At 40.5% G+C, this 23,331-nt stretch overlaps 1 protein-coding gene and 1 long non-coding RNA gene across 2 annotated transcripts; both read left to right on the top strand.

Annotated features, from left to right (window-relative positions):
* Positions 1-3,730: 3,730 nt before the first annotated feature.
* On the top strand, positions 3,731-5,685 carry LOC104097705 (scopoletin glucosyltransferase-like). The gene has a single exon (XM_009604318.4). It carries the CDS (start codon positions 3,842-3,844, stop codon positions 5,291-5,293), a length of 1,452 nt encoding a protein of 483 aa, XP_009602613.1. The 5' UTR covers positions 3,731-3,841; the 3' UTR covers positions 5,294-5,685.
* Positions 5,686-16,108: 10,423 nt separating this feature from the next.
* On the top strand, positions 16,109-21,552 carry LOC138909047 (uncharacterized). The gene is made up of 2 exons (XR_011415559.1): positions 16,109-16,197; positions 21,467-21,552. It is a non-coding gene; the product is annotated as an uncharacterized lncRNA (long non-coding RNA).
* Positions 21,553-23,331: the final 1,779 nt, after the last annotated feature.

The raw sequence follows: 23,331 nt of genomic DNA, 5'->3' as shown, positions 1-23,331 counted from the left end.
TTTACAACTGGAGAAAATACTTCATTGTAATCAATTTTCTCCTTCTGAGCATATCCTTTGGCCACCAATCTTGCTTTGTAGCGAACATTTTCTTGGTTAGGAAATCCTTCTTTCTTTGCAAATACCTATTTGCACCCAATTATTTTCTTTCCCTTCGGGAGATTGGCTAATTTTCATGTATGATTCTGATGAAGGGACTGCATTTCTTCATTCATGGCAATCCTCCACTTATCTTCTTTTGAACTTTGGATTGCATCTTTATAAGTAGTAGAAACACCATCAGCTACAATTGAGGTTGCACAAGCAACCGTCTCTATGAGACAAACAGGTTTCGTTATTGTCCTTTTTGGCCTGTTGGTTGCTATTGATTCAAGTTGTTGTCGAGGTTCCTGAGTTGGAATATCCCTCTCTACTGACTCTTCTTCCAGAGGGTAATCTTCATGAGTTTCCTCCTCTGCTTCTTGTGTAGGAAAAATAAATTTTCCCTCAAACTCCACCTGCTTTGATGCACCACCAGTTTGTTTGACATCTTCAACTGTCACCTTATCTGTTATGGCAGATTCATCAAAGGTAACATCTCTGCTGAATATAATATTCCTTGTCTCTGGACACCATAAGCGGTATCCTTTGACTCCAGAAGTAATCCCCATAAATATAGCCTTCTTTGCTCTCGGATCCAATTTTGACTCTTTCACATGATAGTATGCAATTGAGCCAAACACGTGCAAAGAGTCATAATCTACAGCAGGTTTTCCATACCATTTTTCAAATGGTGTCTTGCCATCAATAGCAGCAGATGGTAGACGATTAATGAGGTGGCATGCATATGTAATTGCCTCAGCCCAAAATTCTTTGCCCAAGCCAGCATTGGACAACATACACCGTACCTTCTCCAGTAAAGTCCGGTTCATACGTTCTACCACTCCATTCTGTTGTTGTGTATGTCTGACAGTGAAGTGTCGGACGATGCCATCATTTTCACAGACCTTATAGAAATGATCATTTTTGTATTTACCTCCATTGTCTGTGCGAATACACTTGATCCTCCTGCCTGTTTGATTCTCCACCATCGTCTTCCATTTGAGAAAAATTCCCAACACTTCATCTTTCCTCTTCATTGTATACACCCACACTCTTCGGGAAAAATCATCAACAAAAGTTACAAAAATAGTGCTTCCCACCCAATGAAGGTGTTTTGGAAGGACCCCAAACATCAGAGTGTACATAATCCAAAATGCCTTTAGTATTATGGATCGCTGTACCAAATTTAACCCTTGTCTGTTTTCCTTTGACACAATGCTCGCAAAACTCCAAGTTGCAAGTCTTTACGCCTTTTAACAATCCTTGATTAGATAGAGCTTTCAAGGATTTCCCTCCAGCATGTCCCAAGCGCATGTGCCATAGCCTGGTTGCTTCTGCCTCTTTGTCATCACTAGATGTCACTGCTGCTGTCCCAATAACTGTACTACCACGATAGCGGTACATGTTATTGTTCTTCCGATTGGCCTTCATTACCACTAGTGCACCGGAGCATATTCTCATCACTCCATTTTCTGCAATGATTTTGAACCCTTTTGATTCTAGGGCTCCCACAGAGATGAGATTCTTCTTCAAACCCGGTACATATCGAACATCTGTTAATGTTCTGATCATTCCATCATGGCTCCTTAATCTTATTGAACCAATGCCATATGAGGTAAGAGGGCTGTTATCCGCTGTGTGGATGACTCCATATTCTCCTTCTTGAAAATTCACGAACCAGTCCTTGTTGGGACACATATGATAGCTACAAGCCGAGTCCATCAACCATATGTCTGATGATGTTGATAACTCTGTTGTAACTAATGAGAAGTCTGAATCATCACAATCAGCTACATTTGAATCCATAATGGCCTTTCCATTGTTATGTCTGGCCTTATTCTTCAACTTCGGACAGTCTTTCTTCCAGTGCCCCTTTTCTCGACAAAAGGCACATTCATCTTTGCTGGGTCTAGATCTCGACTTGGATCTTCCCTTCTTAGTCCTCGTTTGATTTTGAGGACGACCCCTCACAATTAGTGCTTCTCCTTCTCCGCCCTTCTGTTTTTCTCCCTTTCTTTGTTCATAGCTGTACAAAGCCGAACAAACTTCTCTGAGAGAAATTTCGTCATTTCCATGGAGTAGAGTAGTTTCAAGGTGCTCGTACTCATTAGGAAGTGACCCCAACAACATCAAGGCCAAGTCACCATCATCAAAAGTTGCATCCATGTTTTGCAAATCTGTGACCAACTTATTGAAACTGGTGATATGTTCATTCATTGTGGTACCAAGAACATAGGTGAAGCGAAACAGTCTCTTCTTCATGTACAATTTATTTTGACTGTTTTTCTTCAAAAATTTATCCTCCAGTGCTTTCCATAATTTACTTGCAGAAGTTTCCTTTGTGTATGGATATTTCTGCTCTCTAGCAAGGTAGGATCGAATGGTACCGCAAGCAACACGATTGATAATTTTCCAATCTTCTTCTCCAATAACATCTGGCTTCTTTTCTTCAATGGCAAGATCTAGCCCTTGTTGAAAAAGAACATCTAGAACCTCGCCTTGCCACATCCCAAAATATCCTGACCCGTCAAAAATTTCTACCGCAAATTTCGCATTTGACACAATTCTTGTCATAAGCGAAGATGCCAACGATGACGTATTATTGACACTTGATGTAGATTCTTCTTGTTTACTGTCTCCCATTTTGACACAAATATTATTTAGTAGCTGACGACACAAATCAAGATTATTTCCTTTCTGGTGTGGAAGATCAGACTAAGCTGCAACCACAGAGCATACTCAGACAGAACCTTGACTCAGTTACCAAGATAGATCTTTTCTGATGTGGAAGATCAGACTATGCTGCAACCACAGAGCATACTTAGACAGTACCTTGGCTCTGATACCAATTGTTGCGGAAGCCAAATGTATATAGTGTGAATGAGTCACAACTACTATACCAAAAATTATGACAACCACTAAATAATAAACAAGACAATAAGACAACAATAAAAGAACACCAGAATTTACGAGGTTCGGCCAATTTTGCCTACTTCCTCGGACACAATCAATATTTTATTCCACTCCAAAATTACAAGTGAAATAATACTAAAGAGAGAAGATACAAATGCCTTAAGAAGATAAAAGGCAAATGAGAGGTGTATTTAAATCCTAAACATTAGGCCTCCTTTTATAGGGTGAAATTCTCATTCAAAATTGTCATCCACCGATGTGGTACTTTTGCCAATTTCAACAAATCTCCACCTTGGCAAAATTCCATGTATTGTTAACGCCGTGCTTAGTTGTTCCCAGATTAATTTATAGAAAAGGAAAGTAAGAGGAAATGGCAGGACGAAAGGAAGTCATACTAAAACTTTGTAGCATGAGTCAGCATATTTAAAAGACTTCAAAGACTTGCAGAGAAGGTGAAAGAAAGAAAGAAAGATCCACCAATGTATCTGCAACAAGTCAGCAATAGATATGCTTAAAACCCGTCCAGAATTAATTCGCCAATTCAAATTCAAGACTAGATCCTCCACATAATAATATGATATATAACCACAGGTCTAATTTACTTTTCTTGCATCAAAATTGTCAAAGTACAAAAGGTCAGCAGTGGCAACTTACATACCTTTCACAAGTACTGGTCCCAGACATTAGCAAAATCAGAGGCATCAAAAATCACCATTTGTCTATAAAAACATGATGACCAAAGAAGGTTAAATATACAACACCTCCTATTTTATTTCAGCTACTGTTCTTTCTTAGCTCGTCAGCTGATAAAGCTTTTTTTTTTTCTTCTCATCTATCCCTGGCTACCATGGATAGAAGAACTGATCAACTTCACATATTCTTTCTACCAATGATGGCTCCTGGCCACATGATACCACTAGTAGACATAGCCAGGCAATTTGCTAGGCGCGGGGCGAAGGCAACCATTATCACGACTCCTCTCAACGCGTCTAAATTCTCCAAAGCGATCCAAAGAGACAGAGAGTTGGGCAGTGATATTAGCATCCGTACGACCGAGTTCCCTTGCAAAGAAGCTGGATTGCCAGATGGCTGTGAAAACATAGCTTCTACTACTAGTACAGAGATGTATCTGAAATTCATCATGAGCCTATCCCTGTTTCAACAACCATTTGAACAATTCCTAGAAGAAGATCATCCAGATTGTCTAGTAGCAGCCCCTCAATTTTCATGGGCTGTTGATGTTGCAGCCAAGCTGGGGATTCCAAGACTATTTTTCAATGGCACTGGTTTTTTCCCTCTTTGTGCTATACATAGTTTGATGGAACACAAACCTCATTTAAAGATTGAATCTGACACAGAAGAGTTCATCATCCCTGGCCTTCCTGACACAATAAAGATGTCAAGGCAGCAACTTCCGGACCATTTAAAGTATGAAACAGAAAGCATAATAACTGAAATTGTTAGGAATATTATGAGAGCAGAAATGACTAGTTATGGAGCTATTGTAAACAGCTTTTATGAGCTGGAACCAAATTATGTAACACACAGGGAATTGGAAGGGAGAAAAGCATGGCACGTCGGTCCAGTTTCCCTCTACAACAAAGACAATGAAGATAAAGCCCAAAGAGGACATGGCATCTCCTATTGTGAGCATCAGTGTTTGGATTGGCTCAATACCAAGGAACCAAAATCAGTCATTTATATATGTTTCGGCAGTATGTCTGTCTTTTCATCCGCTCAGTTGCTTGAGATAGCAATGGCTCTTGAAGCATCAGACCAGCAATTTATTTGGGCGGTGACGCAAGATACAACCAATGAAGAGCAAACGTGGATGCCAGAAAGATTTGAGGAAAAGCTGAAGGGACGAGGACTGATAATCAAAGGATGGGCGCCCCAGGTGTTAATCCTTGATCATGAAGCCATTGGAGGTTTTGTCACTCACTGCGGGTGGAACTCGTTGCTGGAGGGAGTAACTGCTGGAGTGCCAATGGTCACGTGGCCACTGTCAGCAGAACAATTTTTTAATGAAAAGCTGCCCACGGAGATTTTAAAGATAGGAGTTCCAGTAGGCGCTCAAGCTTGGTCTTACAAAACAGATAGTACAGTCCCAATAAACAGGGAAAACATACAGAGAGCAATCACCAAACTGATGGTTGGTCAGGAAGCTGATGAGATGAGAAGCCGCGCAGCTGCCTTAGGAAATTTGGCTAAAATGGCTGTGGAGAAAGGTGGATCCTCTGACAACAGCTTGGGTTCCTTACTAGAAGAATTGAGGAAGAGGAAAAGCAGCTCCAACTGATGGGAGTTTGTTTATATGTGATAAAACAAGACCACTATAAAAATAAGTAGGTGTATCCACTAGACATCTTTGTGTTCGTGAAAACTCAGCTCAACAGAAATCAACCTTATGAACATGAAGGACGACATAAGCAAGAAGAAAAGAATATGGAAATGATATATCCGTAAGCATTAGATGAACACTGGAGAAAAAATTGTTTTTCCCATAGCATTAACATCAATTCGAATAGTGATAAGTGTGTGTTACTAGTCTATTAAATTCAATTAATGTAATACCATATTACCATTTTTAAGCATGCAAAATTCTTAGGAATAGACCAGTCCTATTATTGTTGCAAAATATCATAGCAAATGCTAATTGGTGGCCTCAAAAGATGGACCTGATTTACAAACTGTATACGGTCGAAATAGATTTCAGTCTTAACATGTCCGGTATGGTTCGAAGGGTGATGTATCGAAGTAAGATCCCGAAGAGAGGACGAACTAACCTCGAACCCGGGAAGGCCGGTCCGTGTCGAGATCGATATCCTAATCGAACTCGAACAAAAATCGAACCATGACGTAGGGTAGACCTATCGTGCTGATAATCCGAAGACCGACCAACATTGATCTGGAATCAATTCGAGGGCTCGAACCAAGATCACTAGTTCGAGCCGAAATCAAGCTCGAACCAAAATCAAGTTTTTTAAACGAGATCGAGCTCGCAGACAAAAGTCGTTGCAATCCCACTAGAGGGAATCTTGGCAGAAACTATGGAAAAACTGACTTATCATGGGTCTCCCACTGAATGTTTTATTTTATTATGCTCGGTGCCGAATCCCTCCACTATAAAAGGGCTTGGTTATCATTTTTGTAGCACAGATTTTTCTGAGACTTACATTGTAATGAAAGTATTATATTCTTCTACAGTAAAGAATGGCTATTCTAGTTTCTTAGATTGATTCTATTTGTTGAATCCTAAGGTTCACTGTTCTTGATTGCCTTGTCTAGATTACACTCTCTCCAATCTACATTCACATTTTATTTATCCTTGTATTTTGTATTAAGTTGTGCCACATATCTTCGGAACTGCGTACAAATTCAACTCTATCTATTTTTCGGGTAAACAGTTTAGCGCCCACCGTGGGGCCGAGGATAACAGTGGTCATTTGATACAAATCTAAAAAAGAACACGCCATTGTGCCTCGCACTTATTTCCGAAAACATCTTCAATTCAGGGTCAGCTACGAATAGCCACCGATCGAATGGCTTCACCGATCGATTACGAAGCCGGCCTTCAAGATGAAACAAACAACTTGGCACCACCTGAGGCTCGAATCGAAGTACCCGAGATTCAAGTCGAAATACCACTGGATGTCAATTCACAAATAGCTTTGGAAGTGAATCAGCGTTCAGAACCGGAAAGAAGCATTCATGGCGGTACTCGATCCGTACCCCAACACACCCAAAACCCAAGGGAAATCGGGGCCAGCTTACGCATGATCTTCGAGATGTTGCAAGCCCAACAAGTAGCGATAGCTCAGCTACAGAGCCAAACTCGCGCACAAAGCAGGCCGGTTTCCAATCCACTTCGAGAATTCACCCCCAGAACAGAGCCTGCCATAGTGAAATCTAACGAGCAAGAATCGGGGACTACTCCCGGAATTACTAAATTGCTCGAAGAACTCACAAAACGAGTCGAAGCCAACGACAAGAGGGTGGAAACGTACAATGCTAGGGTCGACCAAATCCCGGGGGCTCCACCAATGATAAAAGGGCTTGATTCAAAAAAATTCATATAAAAGCCTTTTCCGTCGAGTGCGGCACCGAAGCCAATCCCCAAAAAATTTCGTATGCCCGAAATTCCCAAATATAACGGTACGATCGATCCTAAAGAACATGTCACCTCTTACACATGTGCCATAAAAGGCAACGATTTGGAAGACGATGAGATCGAATCCGTGCTGTTGAAAAAGTTCGGGGAGACCCTCTCGAAAGGAGCTATGATCTGGTACCACAATTTACCGCCGAATTCCATCGATTCTTTTGCCATGTTAGCAGATTCATTCGTAAAAGCACATGCTGGTTCCGGCCAAAGGGGACTATCTCACCTTTGGTGGTTTCGCATGCCATATTGAACCCGTTTAGGACCAGAGTTACGGGTACGATCTGATCCTGTAGGCCGAGCTGCTCCACTACCTTCAATCGGATGATGTTGGCCGAGCTACCTGGATCGATTAACACATGTGATCGAAGGCTGGAACCATCCAGGAAACAAAGTTTCACGTGATCGAAGGCGATATGAGATATAACTCCCTTTTCGGAAGGCCATGGATCCACGACATGAGAGCTGTGCCTTCGACCCTACACCAGGCCCTCAAATTCCCGACGTCGGGAGGTGTCAAAACGGTGTACAGAGAACAATCAGCCGTGAAAGAAATGTTCGCCGTCGATGAAGCTAAACCAGTGTCCTCACTTTCGCCTATAAAAAGATCAGGCCCGGAAGGAGAACGGGACACCAAATAGCAATCACAGACATCGGCTTCAACCCAGCCAGACAACCAGAAAATCGAAGAGGATGGAGACCAAAAGGTCCCTTAATCTTTCGTGATTCCCGATGAGTCCGACGCCACAAAATCGACGATCGATGAGCTAGAGCAAGTCATATTAATCGAGCACCGGCCCGAGCGAAAGGTATACTTGGGAACGGGGTTGATCCCTGAACTCAGGAAGAAACTCGTTCAATTTCTTATCAATAACATCGATTGTTTTTCCTGGTCCCATTTAGATATAACAGGGATCCCGCCGGACATAACGACGCATCAGCTAAGTTTGGACCCCAGGTTCAGACCGGTGAAGCAAAAGAGAAGACCCCAGTCCGATAGAAAGAACGCATTCATAAAGGACGAGGTAACCAAACTTCTCAAAGTAGGGTCCATTCGGGAGGTGAAATATCCCGAATGGTTAGCCAATGTAGTTGTAGTCCCTAAAAAAGGGGACAAACTTAGAATATGCGTGGACTATAAGGATTTGAACAAAGCATGCCCCAAAGATTCCTTTCCATTGCCCAATATCGATCGCATGATCGATGCCACGGCCGGCCGCGAGATCCTCACTTTTCTCGATGCCTATTCCGGGTATAATCAAATACAGATGAACCCAGAGGACCAGGAAAAAACCTCATTTGTCACAAAATATGGAACGTATTGTTATAATGTGATGCCCTTCGGGCTAAAAAATGCAGGGGCTACTTACCAACGCCTAGTGAATAAAATATTTGAAGAACAAATAGGAAAATCAATGGAAGTTTATATTGATGACATGTTAGTCAAGTCCCTGCGCGTAGAGGACCATTTAATTCATTTGCAGGAAACGTTCGAGATTTTGAGGAAATACAAAATGAAGCTCAACCCCGAGAAATGTGCTGTAGGGGTCGGTTCGGGCAAGTTCCTCGGCTTCATGCTATCACATCGGGGAATAGAGATTAACCCCGATAAAATCAAGGCCATCGAAGACATCGTCGTTGTAGACAGCGTGAAGGCCGTACAAAGGCTAACGGGTCGGATCGCCGCCTTAAGCCGGTTCATCTCAAGATCATCTGATCGAAGTCATAAATTTTTCTCTCTACTCAAAAAGAAGAATGATTTTTCTTGGACCCCGGAGTGCCAACAAGCATTAGAAGAACTAAAGAGATATCTATCAAGCGCACCACTGCTTCACACTCCAAAAACAGACGAGAAACTTTGTTTGTACTTGGCAGTATCGGAAGTCACCGTAAGCGGTGTCCTAGTTCGAGAAGAGCAAGGTACGCAATTTCCCGTTTATTAGACGAGTCGAAACTTAGGAGAGGCGGAAACTAGATATCCGCTCCTAGAAAATTTGGCGCTTGCACTGATAAGCACCTCATAGAAGTTAAGGCCACACTTTTAATGTCATCCCATATGTGTATTGTCCACTTACCCGCTTCGTAATATTTTGCACAAACCCGAGTTATCAGGCCGACTGGCCAAATGGGCCGTCGAACTCAGTGGGTACGATATCGAATATCAACCCCGCACGGCCATCAAGTCTCAAGTTTTATTAGACTTCGTGGCCGATTTCACACCAGCCCTCGTACCCGAAGTCAAAAAAACTGTTGAAATCAGGTACATCATCAGGGGTATGGATCCTTTTTACGGACGGGGCTTCGAACGTAAAAGGGTCCGGGCTGGGCATAGTTTTAAAACCACCCACGGGTGGCATTATTAGGCAATCTATTAAAACTATCAGGTTGACTAACAACGAGGCCGAGTATGAAGCCATGATTGCAGGTCTCGAGCTAGCTAGAAACTTGGGAGGAGAAGTCATTGAAGCCAACTGCGACTCCTTACTGGTGGTGAGTCAAGTAAACAAAACCTTCGAAGTTCGAGAAGGTAGAATGCAGAGGTATGTAGATAAACTGCTTATCACTTTGCGCCATTTCAAACAATGGACTTTACGGCATGTACCATGGGAACAGAATAATAAGGCCGACACGCTGGCGAATTTGGGATCGTCGGTCAAGGTAGATGATACGGGCTCGGGGAATATTGTTCAACTTTCGAGATCAGTAATCGAAGAAGGTCACGCCGAAATAAATTCTACAAGCTTAACCTGGGATTGGAGAAATAAGTATATTGAATATTTGAAAAGCGAAAAACTCCCATTGGACCCTAAAGATTCCAGAACCCTACGGACCAAAGCTGCTCGATTCACTCTGGCTTCGGACGGAACGCTGTACCGAAGAACGTTCGATGGACCGTTGGCGGTATGCTTGGGTCCAGGGGATGTCAATTACGTCCTACGGGAAGTGCATGAGGGTACTTGCGGGAACCACTCTAGAGCCGACACATTAGTCTAAAAAATAATCAGAGCAGGGTATTATTGGATCGATATGGGCAAAGATACGAAGGAATTTGTTCGTAAATGTGACAAATGTCAAAGGTTTGCACCGATGATCCACCAGCCAGGAGAGCAACTCCACTCGGTCCTATCCCCGTGGCCGTTCATGAAATGGGGAATAGATATCGTCGGCCCTCTGCCATCGACCCCAGGTAAAGCCAAATTCATTTTGTTTATGACTGACTATTTTTCTAAATAGGTTGAAGCGTAGGCGTTCGAGAAAATAAGAGAGAAATAAGTTATAGACTTTATTTGGGATCATATTATATGCCGGTTCGGGATACCCGCCGAAATAGTATGTGACAATAGAAAACAATTCGTTGGCGGCAAAGTAACAAGATTCCTCGAAGACCACAAGATAAGAAGGATACTGTCGACGCCATACCACCCCAGTGGTAATGGGCAGGCCGAATCAACAAACAAAACCGTCATTCAAAACTTAAAGAAGAGGTTGAACGACGCTAAAGGGAGATGGAGAGAAATCCTGCCTGAAGTCCTTTAGGAATATCGGACAACGTCAAAATCCAGTACGAGGGCGACCCCGTTCTCCTTAGTATATAGATCCGAAGCATTGATACCAGTCGAGGTTGGTGAACCCAGTGCCAGATTTTGATTCGCAATGGAAGAATCAAATAACGAGGCTATGAATAAAAGCCTCGAACTATCGGACGAAAAGCGAGAAGCTGCTCTCATCCGAATGGCCTCCCAAAAGCAGCGAATCGAAAGATATTATAATCGAAGAACCAAGCTCCGCCATTTCAAGCCTGGGGACTTAGTGTTGAGAAAAATTACCATCAATACCCAAAATCCGAATGAAGGGAAGCTAGGACCAAATTGGAAAGGTCCATATCAGGTACTCGAAGACATCGGAAAGGGGTCATACAGGATCGGCGTTATAAACGGCAAACAGCTATCAAGCAGCTAGAATGTATCACATCTAAAGCGGTACTACTGTTAAGGTACAACCTTTCCTTATTCATTTATATATCGAAACTGACCCCTGCAGAAGTTTGAACAAGGGACGGATCTCTCGCCAGAAAGCACGCGTTGCACTCTTTTTCCCTTAGACCGGTTTTATCCCAAATGGGTTTTTTGGAAAGGTTTTTAATGAGGCAACCATTGATCGTGCAGCATTTATAATAATATCCGAGGTCCCGCAAGAAAGTTATTTCACAACAACAGGGTCCCAATAGGAAAAACTGTAAAGAGCCAAATGGTCAAAGCGAACCATGCTCATATAGATTGGCCCAAACCCAGGCGTGTAATAACGTGCGAAGAAAGTTCTCTTTTTTATCGGCATCTTATATCCAATGAAAATTCCTCTATTTAGAGATTTATTGCGCAATCAGAATTGAGATACAAATCGACCATTAAGCCTACGGGCTGCATTACTTCGAGTTTGAAATACTCACTCGATCATTAAGCCCACGGGCTACATTACTTCGAGTTCGAATCATTCACTCGATCAAGCCTACGGGCTATTTTTATTTCGAGTTCGAGCAAAACACTCACTCGACCATTAAGCCTACAGGCTACATTACTTCGAGTTCGAACCATTTACTCGACCAAGCCTACGGGCTATTTTTATTTGGAGTTCGAGCAAAATACTCACTCGACCATTAAGCCTACGGGCTACATTACTTCGAGTTCGAACCATTCACTCGACCAAGACTACGAGCTGTTTTTATTTCGAGTTCGAGAAAAATACTCACTCGACCATTAAGCCTACGAGCTACATTACTTAGAGTTCGAATCATTCACTCGATCAAGCCTACGGGCTATTTTTATTTTGAGTTCGAGCAAAACACTCACTCAACCATTAAGCCTATGGGCTACATTACTTCGAGTTTTGAACCATTCACTCGACCAAGCCTACTGGCTATTTTCTATTTCGAGTTCGAGCAAACACTCACTCGACCACTAAGCCTATGGGCTACAATTTCAAGTCCGAGAAAAAACTCGCTCATTACGCCCACGGGCCATATTTCTTCAAAATCGAATCATTAACAACTAATGAACCTAAAGGGCTACATTGCCCCAAGTTTGAGTAAACGCTCGCTCGGTTGCAGAGGCTATGAGGTCCAAATTTGATTAAGCTGTTTAAAACAATTTGGAAACATTCATAAGGCCAATAAAGTCCTCGCAAGGCGGGAAACAAAAACAGAAGCAAATCAGCGAAAGGGGAGATATGTTTATACACAAATTTATCTACATGGGTGATTACAATGTAAAAACTAGGAACTAAATTTCTCGACCGGGAGCGGTCTCTTCTTTATCAGGTTCCCCCCCCCCATTTTCGGATCCGCTCTTGCTCCCATCGTCGTCGTCATCACCGTCAGAAACCAGAGCTTCAGCATCAGCTTCAAGTTCTTTTGCCCTTTTTATCTCTTCCGCGAGATCGAAGCCGCGAGCATGAATCTCCTCGAGAGTTTCCCTTCTGGATCGGCACTTAGCAAGTTCGGCAATCCAATGCGCTCGACTATCGGCTGATTTGGCCGCCTCTCTTGCTTGGACTTGGGCAGCTTTAGCGTCAGCCCGATAGATGGCCACGAGCGCATCCGCGTCGGCCTTTGCCTTTTCAGCATCGGATTCGGCCTTGGCAAGTACAGAGGCCAACCGAGCCTCAAGCTCCTCAATTCTTCCTGCCTGAACCAGGCCTTTTTCCTTCATTTTCTGAAGCTGGGTTTCGGACGACGATAACTGGGCTCGAGCGGTCTCTTTTTCTGCAGCAAAGCGGTCCATACCTTCTTTCCACCGCAAGAACTCTATCCTTATCACATCGACCTCCTCACGAAGCTTCCCGATTATCTCGATTTTTTGTTGCAGCTGTGAGACCGAAATGTTAGCTATCGTTCCGGTATCAAGCCCATAGGCTTTCAAAAGCATCATTACCTGCTCAGACAAATCACTCTGATCTCGATAAGACTTGGCCAGCTCAGCTCGGAGGTCTTTTATATCCTCCTCTCTCTGCCCTAAGGAAAGTCTAAAGGAGTTCCTCTCGTCAGTAGCACGGTGTAGGTCTGTCGCGTATCGATGCAACTCATTCTGGGAATGAGAACATTATTCTCGATGGACTATCGCAGCCTACAAAGAAACAAGAAGCGAAGTTAATGAAAAATGAACATAAAGACAGTACCGACAAAAAAAAATAAAAAAAATTTAAAGGCTCACCTGATTCAAAGCCTGCCGCAATCCGTGAAAAAGATCTGATTCTTCACTGGCACCGACAACATCCTCGATACCGGTAAATAGGTCACGAAACGGATCTTCTCCATCATGGGGCCTGTCTAGATCGAGGGCTCCCAGAGCTTGAGCTTCACGAATCACCCCTGCGTAAAAAGCGGGAAAGGTAGGCGAATCCTCGATCGTTGCTGCCCCAAATGACTCGCTTGGAGCGTTCCCCTCGGCTCGGAGGGGTTCGAGGGGCTCTTCGATTGTAACCCCTGTCGGTTGACTCCTATGAGGGGCGTCTCCGACATCCAATAGTTCGGGGACTCTACCTGGATCTTTCTCCGGTATATCTTCAGTTCTAGGCGGAGCCTCATAGAACATCATCGATCCAGCCGGCGATGAGGCATCGGTGGCTCTCTTCGTTCGGACCGCCAGCGCGGACTCATTGTCCTCTTCTACTTATTCTTCATCTCCATCCCTTAAATGCAAAACAGATTCCACAGTCAAAAGAATGACATTCTTGTTCGGCTTACAAGCCGTCCTCTTCTTCGGATTTGGATATTCCGGAGCCGAGGCTCTTTTTTTTTTATTTTCCTTCACCGGCTTTGGGACAGAGGTAGAAACATCCTCCTCATTGGACAGAGGCCTCAAGATCGCGTCTTTACCCAAACTTGCATATGGGAAACTTTATAAAAAATATTTTGAAAAAAACCCTCGTTCGGATCATCAGAGTCCAAGAAAAGAGCTTACCATAATTTTTGGCCTCCCACCGACCCTTTGACAAATCACGCCACGAGCCCTCGGCGTATGTGGAGGTCGAAACAAGAACCCTTACGCAGTTCTTGAGATCGGGAATCGCTCCGGGCATCCAGGGAACCGCTGCATCACAAGAGGATGAGTGTCGATAAGAGAATAAATGGAAGAACAAAATAGAAGCAACAACAAGATCATACTTACGTTTCATGTTCCACTCCTCAGGAAAGGGCATCTTCTCAGTCGGGATCAAGTCCGAAGTCCTTACTCGAACGAACCTGCCCATCCAACCCCGGTCTCTGTTCTCGTCAATACTCGAGAACAGAGACTTGGTAGCCCGACGCTGGAGTTTTATTAACCCTCCTCGAAAAAGTCAGGGACGGTACAGCCGGATAAGATGATCGAGGGTGAACGGCATCCCCTCGATTTTGCTCACAAAATATCGGATCAGGATAACGATCCGCCATAAGGAAGGATGGACCTGGCCTAGGGTTACCTGATATTGTCGACAGAAGTCGATAATGACGGAATCAAGGGGACCCAAAATGAAAGGGTAAGTATATACGTTCAAAATCCCTTTCGCGTAAGAAGTGATATCTTCGTCATGGGTAGGTATTATTACTTCTTTTTCACCTCAATTGCAATCCTTCTTTAACAGATCGAGGTGCTTCTCGGTTATCGAACACATGTACCTCGATACCGGCTCACACCGGCCAAGGACCGATGAACCTTTATCAACCTTAAAATCTGAAGTAAGGACGCATGCCTCGGGAACACACTCCTCAGGCCGTGGTTCTGTCGGTGCCTCATCGGCGACACACTGTGAAGATGAAGCCTTCTCTTTCTGAGGAATGGTTTGCCATGTTTTCGCCATTTTTGAATACAAAAGTAAGGAATAGAAGGAAGTAACAGAGGTTTGGTATAATTGAAGAAGGGATTTTTCGGAAAGAAATCACAGCTTTACTGGTAAGTTGGAGAGTACGAAGAAGAACTTGGGAAATTTTGGAAGATAGAAGATGTAAAAATGGTAAAGGATAAAGATAAGAGTTATTTATAGGTTCAAACGATGGCGGTTCAGTATCAGTAGTGGTCGACCACCGCCTGGCATGCATTAAATGCCTTGAAAGACTAAACTGATGGGACAGCTTCCAGATGCGTCATAGTCGAACCCGATGGAAACGACAAGATATAATCCGATCGAGCTGTTGAAAATCATATCATTTCTCTCCGCATTCTTTCTGAGAAACGAGGGGACTATCTGTATACGGTCAAAATAGATTTCAGCCTTGGCATGTCCGGTATGGTTCGAAGGGTGATGTATCGAAGTAAGATCCCGAAGAGAGGACGAACTAACCTCGAACCCGGGGAGACCGGTCTGTGTCGAGATCGACATCGTAATCGAACTCGAACAAAAATCGAACCATGACGCAGGGTAGACCTATCGTGCTGATAATCTGAAGACCGACCAACATTGATCTGGAATCAATTCGAGGGCTCGAACCATGATCGGGCTCGAACCAAGATCACTAGTTCGAGCCAAAATCAAGCTCGAACCAAAATCAAGTTTTCTAAACGAGATCGAGCTCGCAGACAAAAGCCGTTGCAATCCCACTAGAGGGAATCTTGGCAGAAACTATGGAAAAGCTGACTTATCATGGGTCTCCCACTGAATGTTTTATTTTATTATGCTCGGTGCCGAATCCCTCCACTATAAAAGGGCTTGGTTATCATTTCTGCAGCACAGATTTTTCTGAGACTTACATTGTAATGAAAGTATTATATTCTTCTACAGTAAAGAATGGCTATTCTAGTTTCTTAGATTGATTCTATTTGTTGAATCCTAAGGTTCACTGTTCTTGATTGCCTTGTCTAGATTACACTCTCTCCAATCTATATTCACATTTTATCTATCCTTGTATTTTGTATTAAGTTGCGCCACATATCTTCGGAACTGCGTATAAATTCAACTCTATCCATTTTTCGGGTAAACACGAACAAAAATAAAAATTCAAGTCATACCCAAAAGACTGATTCTCTTGTATGAATAACACATTTGCCTTATGATTGATTAGAAGAGTGCAAGTTATAAATTGTTATCAATACTGTGTTCAAAATCAGAAAATCAGATAAGAAAACAAATGTTAGGTCAATAAACAAATTGTAAAATAATTCTGAGCCTACTGAATTTACAGTGTGTCCTTAAGGAATTTAATCCCCTCAAGGTTATGGATTAATTCCTCCCAGGATAGAACGGAATAACTATTCTGTGATAGCGGCACTATAAATTATATAACTTCAGCGAACTCAACAAACGGAGCAAATCACACTTGACACTTATATTTATTTGGAAAATAATGCAATAATGTAGAAAAGAGGGGAGAGTTTTTAGATTTTTCATATCTGAAAAATAAGGCCAAGCCTCTAAATTTATAGACAAAGGAAGAGTGAGATGGAGAGGTGCAATCCAAAAGGTGTCTCTTCCATTTTTCCATTCACACCCTTTAAAGAAAAAATACAACAATCCCCTACATGATTGGGGAATGGACATATGTGAAAAAACATGCATGAAAATACTGTGTGATTCGCAAATAAAGATTAATTGCATCTGGATAAGTAGGTTTTCCTTTAAACTTTCTGTAGTGAACTTATGTCGGATATACTCGGTCAATCGGTAAATTTGATATCTTTGAACCGTCGAGCTTTGGTGTATACCTAGACAACCATAAGTCACACATTCAATCCTTAACCGTCTTTGGTTCTCATGGTTGTGTTCGTTTCAGCCATGAACACCGCTTGGTTTCATGAGTGCTTAGAGAATGGGCATTTACTTTCATTCCCCTTAAAGCGGCTTATACTTCACACTCACATAGGTGATTTCTAAACGTGTAATCTTATAGACACACTATCTGGTCATATCCTGCCAAACTTAGCAAATCATTAAAAGCTTTATTGACTCATCAAAAAGCCTTAATGCTTTACCTTGATTTCTGGACATTGTCTTCATCACGAGAATAGGTTGTGTTATTTGACAATGTTGAACCACCATTCATAACTTTGTTTGATCTTTTTGAACCTAGCTCTTGGAATCTCCAGTCTGCTAGGTAGAGTTACCACCATGATGACTTGTCCTGGGCCTTAGCCCCATTTCCTTCGATGATCTTTCAACTGCCTCTCTAGATATGCCTTTTATAAGTGGATCCGACAGGTTATCTCTTGACTTTACATAGTCAATCGTGATAACACCACTAGAGAGTAGTTGTCTGACGGTATTGTGTCTCCGTCGAATGTGACGAGATTTTTCGTTATACATAAGGCTCCCTGCCCTGCCTATTGTTGTTTAACTATCACAATGTATACATATAGGTGCCAAAGGTTTGGGCCAAAATGAAATATCTTCCAAGAAATTCCAGAGCCATTCAGCTTCTTCACCGGCCTTGTCTAAGGCTATAAACTCAGCCTCCATTGTAGAGCGGTCAATGCACAGTTGTTTGGACGATTTCCAAGACATCATTCCTCCACCAATTGTTTAGAATCGGTTGAACCGGTGATCTAATTTGCATCACTATACCCCCCCTATTATCGCGGGATACTTATTGTAGTGCAAAAGCATAATTTGGAGTATATTTCAAATATCTCAAAACTCATTTCATTGACATGAAAGTTCAATGCAAACTTTCTTATGTCGTAGATTAATACGCCTCGACTTTCGATTGCATATCAAATTATTGACTACACTTAATGTAGTAATAGTATATTATAACAACAGCTGAAATGATTGGCATCAGTTGTGGCCACAACTTTTTAATATATAACACATTTATTATGAACGGTCATGTTTATACAAAATATATAAACGCACTTTTCATGAAAAGTCACAGCCTTCCAGGTGACACCCTTTCATAAAGAGCTAAACATTATAAATGTTCAAGAAAGAACAAATTATTTCTGGAACGGCACGTAAACAACTTTCGAATTTGTAGTTTCATTACTAGTCATTACTAAGACTGAACAAGTAATGAATTCACCGACTACCGTATCAATATCCCTAAGGATTTGTGGGATTCGAAGAATCATATCATCTAATTCTTCTAGATAATATATACATCCCGTCTAGCATTAGCTTTTGTTATGCATAAGCTAAATGCCCCCACATTTCACATGTTTCATGTGCCTTTTCTATCAACATATAATCCATATACAAACAAATAATGACTACATAATTTAGAGTATTCTTAATATAAATACACTAGTTTGAAACCATTTGACAACATTTTCTAGTCAAATTCTGCATGCTATTGTTTGAGTATTTGTTTTAGTCCGTAAAGTGACTTAACAAGTCCACACACCTTCTTTCTTTTCCAAGAACCACGAACCCTTCAGGTTGTTCCATATAAATTTCTTCCTCCAAATCTCTATTTAAGAAGGCTGTCTTTTACGTCCATCTGATGGATTTCAAGGCCATATACGGTGGCTAATGCTATTACTATCCGAATAGATGTAATTCTCGTTACAGGTGAGTATGTGTCAAAGTAATCAAGACCTTCTCGTTGTCTTAATCCTTTGGCAATCAATCTTGCCTTATATTTGTCAATAGTACCATCAGCTTTTATTTTCCTTCTGAAAATCCACTTAGAACCCAAAAGTTTATTTCCTGGAGGATGATCAACCAATTCTTAAGTATAATTACTTAATATGGGTTCTATCTCACTATTGACTACCTCTTTCTAACATTGTGCTTTCGAGCAAGACATTGCTTCTTTAAATGTTTGAGGCTCAATTTCTAACAAGAATATTAGAAAATCTGGTCCAAAGGAAGTAGTTGTCTTTTGACGCTTACTACGTCTTGGATTCACCTCATTAGGTGTACTTTTCTTTTTTTCTTTCCGAGGTCACTTAGATATTTCACTAGACAACTCACATTCCTTTTTATACGGATAAATATTCTCAAAGAATTCAGTATTATCTTATTCGATTACCGTATTAATATGAATATCTGGATTTTCTGATTTATGAATCAGAAAATGATATGCCTTACTATTTGTTGCATATTCTATGAAACCGTAATTAATAATTTTCGGTCGGATCTTTACCCTTTTGGGTTTAGGAACTTGCACTTTAGCTAAGTACCCTCACACTTTAAAATATTTAAGTTGGGCTTCTTTCCATTCCATTTTTCATATGGAATGGATTGTGTCTTGCTATGGGGAACTCGACTGAGTATACGGTTATCTGAAAGAATAACTTTCCTCCCACAAGTTCTGGGGTAAAACAGAACTTATCAACAAGGCATTCATCATCTTCTTTAACGTTCTATTTTTTCTTTCTGCAATTTCATTAGATTGTGGTGACTAAGGGCCTGTCGTTTGATGAATAATACCATATTCCAAACATATTTCTTCAAAAGGAGATTCACATTCACCGCCCCTTTTTACTTTATAGAGCCAACCACAAGAACTGTTGTTTGTGTCACTACAGAGCCAGAATCAATAAATAGTGAAGTTTTAAATTTTCAAACCAATCTGACACATTCAGAATTAATAAACGGTGAAGTTTTTAGGCTTCAAACCGAATAATAAATTAGAATAGAAAATCACTAAGATTTTAATCTCCAAAACGAGTATAAAGTCACTTAGACTTTAATTTCCGACAAATGAATAGAATGTCACGAAGACTTTAGTCTCAACAAACAAGTAATAAATCACGCAGATTTTAACTCGAAGCAGGAGTAAAAAAACCACGAAGATTTTAGTCTCCAAAATAAGAGTAGAAAATCACAAGAATTTTATCTCTTCAAATGATTTTCCAACTAAACTATTATAATATTTAAACAGTTTGATCACTTACTCTAATCAAACAAATATATGCTGAGTTACTTCCTTGAAGGAGAGCTTGTCCAAAGGACACCTGATTTTTCCCACCAATTTACCAATTCCTCCATTATATGAACCGATATTTACTATTTCTAAACAAAATAATTGTTTCCAAGAAATAATTTTGGCACTAATTCAAAGAAGCCACCACTGGCAACTCATGAACCGACTATGTTTTTGTAAAACGTTGTCTTCTGTTCTCTTTTCCTCATTCTACACCGATGACTCAAGAAGTGAATGGTGCCTTCTTTTTATTATGGCTCAAAAGGCAAGAGTACTTTAATCCAATTAAAATCAATTTGGACCGGAACGGAAAAGTGTTTTCTTTGCTTTTTCCCGAAAAGGTCCAACAAACAAAATTTAATTTTAAAGAAAACTTCAATACAAAATTGGTCCAACGAGCATTTTTCATATTTTTACCAATTGAGTCTAGAATAGGCATCATAACGTCGTTTCTTAGTGAAATCAGGAAAAACAAACTCAAGCAACACTTTGATGGACCATTTGCCATAAAGGCATATCGACAGAGAAGACAGTGGGAAAACAGAATTTCACAACAGTCACAATTACCAACACAGTTAATTCTTCCACATTGATAACACCCATAATCGAGACACTTATCACACTGTCGCCCCATTTTCTTTGCAAAATTTCTCCTTCTCAATTACATTAGAACTGTTGTTCCAGTCTTTTATCCCTTTTGAACACTATATAAATATTTAGTAATCAGAAAAGACAAAATATTCCATGAATGATTTATTAGTTATGCCGTCAAAATCGTTTCTTTTCAGTTGGAAACTTTTGGAATATCAACACTAATAAATACCGAATAGCACTTATAAACATTCCAGAGCATCATGTGGCATCACACCGTACAGTTCCACACAATTGCATTGTTTCACCAAGAAAGCCATTGCCATATAAGTATATAACAACGGAAATACGCAGACGAGGAAAAAACAAGACTGTAAAATCAATAGTCTGTTACTTCCTCTTTTTCATTTGATCTTCAACAGATGATAATATGAACACAGAAAATAAATATAAATTCCTTAAGATTATTATTAATACTGTGTTCAAAATCAGAAAATCAGATAAGCAAACAAACGTTAGTTAAATAAACAAATTGTAAAATAATTCCGAGTATGTCCTTAAGGAATTTAATTCTCTCACTGTTGCCCAAGGTGAGAACGGAATTTAATTTCTCCCAGGATAAAACGGAATAACTATTCTTTGATAGCGGCACTACAAATCACAGAACTTCAACAACTCAACAAACAGAGCAAATCACACTTGACACTTATATTTATTTGAAAAATAATGCAACAATGTAGAAAAGAGGGGAGAAGTTTTCAGATTTTTCATATCTGAAAAATGAGGCCATGCCTCTAAATTTATAGACAAAGAAAGGGTGAGATGGAGAGGTGCAATCCAAAAGATGGCTCTTCCATTTCTCATTCACACCCTTTAAAGAAAAAAAGCAACATAAATAACAAGTCACTATCGCAGGAAAATTGTTAAATCTCTTATGGGGTTAATGTCTAATGATATAGCAGATTTGGTGATATCTTCTGTGTTTTGTTAGAAATCGAGACAAAGCTACGTGCAGTTCAGTTATATTTAGAAAATTCTATCTAATAACCTATATTCTCAAAGTGTTAGTCAAGGCCAGAGGGTGGAAACCTAATGTTTCTGGTTTTAAACATGGAAAGGACAACAAACTTTATTTATATATGCTGAACAATAAGAGCCCACATTATCTGTCACGACCCCTGATTCCCTCCGTAGGAGATCGTAATGGCACCTAGTTTCTAAGACTAGGTAAGTCTATCAATGCGGAATAATCATAAATATCTGAAATAAATAAACTACAATTCAAATAATTACAACTCCCAAAACCCGGTAGAAAGAAATCACAAGCATCTAAGAATTTATTCTTTATATCTCTATACATCAAAGTCTAAAGCAAATAAGGAAGACAACATAGTAAGATAGAAGGGGACTCCGGAGTCTGCGGACGCTGGCAGATATACCTCGAAGTCTCCTCGTACAACTAGTTTACTGATGCCTGGTCTGATAAGGTGTACCTGGATCTATACAAGAAGATGTGCAGAAGCGTAGTATGAGTACACCACAGCGGTACCCAATAAGTGCCAAGCCTAACCTCGGTAGAGTAGTGACGAGGTCAGGTCAGGCCCTACTGAAAAATAATAATTGCATGGTAAAATGTTTAACAATATAATAAAATACAATGACAATGAAAATGAATCAAGTAGCATGTCACCATTTAATTACAAAAAATTATGGCAAATAATATCTCGTGGAATCAAAACAGGATTCCTTTCAACTTTAAGAAAAATCACAATAAAGAATTAAAGGCAACTGCGGCCATAGATCAATATCAACAAGGGCACTCCCGAGGTACTGCCTCATAGTCCCAAATCATAAATAAATTCACAATATCTCATTTTTTTATCTCACCGCGGGAGCCTTCACAATTTATTTTAAAGAAAATATTTTTTCCCGAAATAGCATCCCGCGTTTTAGCCATCCTTATCATACCGCATTACTTCTAGTAGTTCCCCTTACTAACCACGAGTATCAAGCCACCCTTATCTCATCGCATGCGTATCAATATCCAAACCTTATACCACCGCATGCGTATGAATATCACAATTTGCACCTCAAGCGCTCAAATAATTTAACTTGCCAAAATAATTCAACAACAATATTTTTCACAATAAAGAGCTCATGGCTCATGCCAAAATAAATCATCAATAATATTTTTTTACAATAAAGAGCTCACGGCTCCATCGCAATAAGTACGAATATCTTACAAAAATATTCAGGAATAAATAATTCAGCAAAATAATATTTCAAAATCTTTAATACGTTGCTTCAATACCAAATTTAAAATGTCAAAATACTTCATATTAATAATATTTATTTTAAAGAAAATCAACCTTCAAATAATGCACAGAATAAAATAAATCAAGTTCCAACTAAACAGGTAAGACAATTAGCAGGAAAAAGGCCAAGCAAATTTAAAGTATATAAATCAAATCACTGATGGAGAATATAACAAGATTTAATAATTTAATTAATATGCAACAGTGATCTACACAATTTAAAAATATAATCCTTCACATTTAACCCGTGTACACACTCGTCACCTCGTGTACACAACTTTCATCACATTACAATTAATACCAATCCTAGGGGAAATTTCTCACACACAAGGTTAGACAAGTCACCTACCTCTACTTGCTCCAATTTAACCAAGTAGTATATTTTTTTCTCGATTTTTCGACTCCGATCGACTCGTATCTAGTCATAATTAATTCGA

The sequence above is a fragment of the Nicotiana tomentosiformis genome, chromosome 1, assembly GCF_000390325.3.
Source record: "Nicotiana tomentosiformis chromosome 1, ASM39032v3, whole genome shotgun sequence".
Lineage (NCBI taxonomy): Eukaryota > Viridiplantae > Streptophyta > Magnoliopsida > Solanales > Solanaceae > Nicotiana > Nicotiana tomentosiformis.
This window is presented reverse-complemented; position numbering and strand designations above follow the sequence as displayed.

Bases quoted from the DNA above. Each gene is read 5' to 3' on its own strand.
- LOC104097705 (XM_009604318.4), top strand. From the start codon at position 3,842: ATGGATAGAAGAACTGATCAACTTCACATATTCTTTCTACCAATGATG.